This window comes from Lolium perenne, chromosome 6 (assembly GCF_019359855.2).
Source record: "Lolium perenne isolate Kyuss_39 chromosome 6, Kyuss_2.0, whole genome shotgun sequence".
In the NCBI taxonomy this organism is placed as follows: Eukaryota; Viridiplantae; Streptophyta; class Magnoliopsida; order Poales; family Poaceae; genus Lolium; species Lolium perenne.
The window spans coordinates 80,552,556-80,556,317 of record NC_067249.2 but is presented as its reverse complement, the minus strand read 5'-3'; the positions used below and the strand labels follow the sequence as shown (position 1 = coordinate 80,556,317).

The window sequence follows — 3,762 nt, the reverse complement described above, 5'->3', positions numbered from 1 at the left end:
TCAGTTTGTTGCCGTCGCTAACTGACGAAAACAATGTAGTAGCAGCTAGCTCGCCTCGATGAGCTTCAAGGAAATCGCAACGGCAAAGCGCCTGGCCGAGCACCGCAAGCTGAATCAGCCCACGGGTGCTGCACTACTGCTTCACGGACAGTGCCGGCATCATCTACACAGAGGCGAGTACACAAAGAGGAGGTTGCAGACGCTTCCGGCCACCGCGTCGTGCACGCACACCAGGGGAACGCGGACGCGCGCCGCAACGCATTCAGGGCAATGCCGCTACAGCTCGCAGATTTGCGCCTGGTGCCCTGGTAGTCCCACCCCTCGGCGCGCCACCGGCGGCGGTCAGGGACGATATACACTCGTGGTCGTCAGACGGCTGCTGCGGCGACAGAGCGAGCACGCCGGCTTTCCTGTCGCGCCTGGATTTGCCCCCACGGCAACGATGTAGCACTCGGCTCCCTCACGAGCGACGGTGCTAGGGAGATGGGTGCACTACGCAGTCGGCCACCATGGCTTGAAGCTTCGCTGCACAGTAACAACTCCTGGTTGACGGTCGGCGGTGGCTGCGAGGGGAGGGCCGCCAGCGGAAGCTCGATGTGCCGAGGGTCGATGAGGAGCCCAACTAAGACGGTGCTTCTTATATATGTAGGCAATCATATCGATCTGCTTCTTTTGCGTTTGTTACCCTACTGATTCATAATCGGTTTCTTTCTCTCTCTGCGTTTGAGAGAGTGGAGGGAGGCGACATACGATGTACAACCGATCCAAATTTAAGAGTAAAGATGATGATGAGATATTGGGCCGAAACGGAAAAACCGCTTTGGATTGTTTGTGAGGCCCGTTTGTGACACCAGGCAGTCACCTATTGCAATTTAATAGTAAAGATTTTAGGAACTAAATATAGTTTTATTTTAGCATTCAAATGTGTGGTAGTTAGAAACACCGGAATGATGCATACATAGGGTTCACATTGCTAATTAGTATTCAATGTAAGCATCTCAAATTTTATCATTAAAATTAACACAAATTTAATGCTTTCAAAATAAGAACATATGTTTAACGAAGTAAAATATTGTAGTATAAATAGCCGGGAACATTTTGAACGGGTCTTGCTGCTAGAGCTGGCACCACGACCACTAGAGGTTTTATGTCAAACCTCTTGAGGTGGTGGATATCAGCTAACTCATGTTGTTTACGTACTCGAGGCAAAGTTTTGGTAGATAAGATAACTGACTTATGTTAGTTGTACCAAACTTCAGATGTGGTGCCTATGAGAAATAGACATGAGGTCCAGATTGTGTCCGTCGTGCATTTGATATTGTAAAAATAGATCCAGTATATTTTGTAAATTCATGAAACTATACACAATAAGAAAAAAGGCACGACTATGGAGATGGCTAGAGATTGTAATAGAATCTAAATTTTCTGCTTTGATAGATATATATTTGACTAGAAACAGAGTGAGGTGTCATCGATAACACCACACAGCCGTTCCCTTTGATGTATCGCTCGAGTGAACAAAATTGTTTCACATATATTAAATGCACATTGTTGATGTATTATTTAATCTTAAAATTTGGATTTTTTATATAACTCTACTAACAGCATGCCCAGAGGGTAGCGCCCCAGCGTCCGGCACTGCCCTCTCGGACTTATAAATGTTCACCCCTATCCTACCAAGTTCTAAAAACAAGCTGACCTCTCCCCAACTTCGTCTATAAGTCACTCGGTTTATTACTTGGAGCTTCTGAACTAGTTTTCCCATGCCCAAGCAATAAGCCCAGATGGCTTATGAGCCGGGGAGGGGTAGCTTATTTTTTAAGCTAGCAAAAAAAAAAAACTAGTGCCTAGTATGGAACCTAGAGGCTAAACGGCATAGCGCGTCGGAGCTCGGCTACATGGGGTAGCACCTCAGTGCATGGTGCAACCGTATTAGTTGTTAGGTCGTGTGTGCCACACCGGCAAGAGGGTGGCGCCATTTGTAAGGACGCTACACAAAAGATGGTAACACCCTAAGGTTCAATTTTGTGAAATAACTTCGAGGAAGTTTATTTTGTGCAATAATTTGCCCAAAGGGACAGCTTTACTGATTTCGCTGCTATTCAAATCGACCGGGACTAGTGATCAATGAGCTTCCACCATGGACCCAGTTAGATCATGCTACTTTTCGCTGGAAGGAAGAGAAAGATCGCGAGAAAGGTAACAACCTAGTGGTAGAAAACAGAACCCTATTGGTTTAGATAGTAGAGATTAACTCAATGGATTACGACTAGGATGTATGCAACATACATTATGAAACATATGTAGTACAAATTAAGTACTATCCGTATCAAACATATTGATTCCATGAGAGAATTTGAGATTAGTCTGCATGTCGTGAATGTCTCTTCATGTCGCCTTGGAGTAGAAAACTAACTAACTCATGCAATGATGCAAACGAACGAGTGGCTTGATGTGATCACGTATCATCAAACTAGGATGTGTATATGAAACTATTCAGTTGAACACAACCCAATGGGAATACACTGGCTAGTCCATGGCAGCAACTAATAAAATCGCAAAACTAAAAAGTCCTGAGGGTCGAGGCAGCGCGATTTGTGTGTCTACTCGAAGGCCCATGGGTTCTCGGAGCGGACCTCGGCCTCCTCCTCCGGGGTGTAGTCGTTAGCGATCTTGAAGTGCGCGCGCATCTCCTCCACGGTCTTGCCCCTCATCTGGTCGGCCACCGTCTTGCAGGCCAGGTCCAGGAGCCGCGGCACTTCGAGGTAGTTGGCGGCGAGGATGAGGTCGATGAGCGTGTTGTAGTCGACGCCGCCGATGAAGTCCGTGTCGAAGCGCTCCAGGTCGGGGTCGCCCGAGGAGAAGGGCTCGGCGACGTAGGTGGCCGCGTCGGCGTCGGCGTAGTGGCGGTCGCAGTAGTCGATGACGCGGGAGAGGATGCGGCCGGTGACCTGGGGCAGCGGAATCGCGCCGCCGGCGCAGTCGTCCTCCAGCATGTTCCGGACCAGCACCGACGCCGACGCGAACGTGTCCGCCTTGACCACGAACTCCTCGCCGTCGGAGCTGCGGAGCGTCACAGTCTTGGCGGCGCTGCTGCTGCTAGTCGCCATCGATCCGATCGATCTCCTACGCGCGTGTCGATCTGTGTCGCGTGCGTGTGCTCTTTCGATCGATGGATCGGTGCGTGGCGGAACAGAGAGGCGGCGCCCGAATATATAGGTCACAGAGATGAGCAGCGCAGCCAGGGAAGTCGGCGGCGATGGATATGCCTAGTCGAAAAAGGACTCCGAACTTGTCACAAGTTGAATTTGTATCGGGGAGAGAGAGCCCACCGGACCGCCAACCGTGCGTAATTTGGGCCGGACCTGATGTGTATTATACTTCCTCTTTATCTCTTACTAGGAAAATTGCCCGTGCGTTGCTACGGCGTCATCATCCGAAGTATATCGTTTAGAAATATTGACTGCAAGGGGTCTTCGCCACGTCAGTCTCCATGAATTGTGTTCCGGCTATATGTAAATAATATCTATATAAATGAATATGTGCAAGCAAAAGTTTCAAAACTACGGAAGTATCTAGCACGAACCTTTAGCTATGCAACATTTTCAACATCGTCACAAATACCACACTCTTATGTATTGCATAATTCTAAATGGATGAGTAAGAAATGAATCTGATCCTTGGAACCACGTGAAAGCATGTCCATCAATTTCATCCACTAACATCCTAATTTACACCTAGGTACCAGCTGCCGACAACAAC

The 3,762-nt window shown here is 48.4% G+C and overlaps 1 protein-coding gene across 1 annotated transcript; it reads right to left on the bottom strand.

Annotated features, from left to right (window-relative positions):
- Positions 1-2,350: 2,350 nt before the first annotated feature.
- Positions 2,351-3,110, bottom strand: LOC127309619 (SKP1-like protein 4). The gene has a single exon (XM_051340401.2). The coding sequence runs from the start codon at positions 3,108-3,110 to the stop codon at positions 2,604-2,606; it is 507 nt and encodes a 168-aa protein (XP_051196361.1). The 3' UTR covers positions 2,351-2,603.
- Between the last annotated feature and the right edge of the window lie 652 nt (positions 3,111-3,762).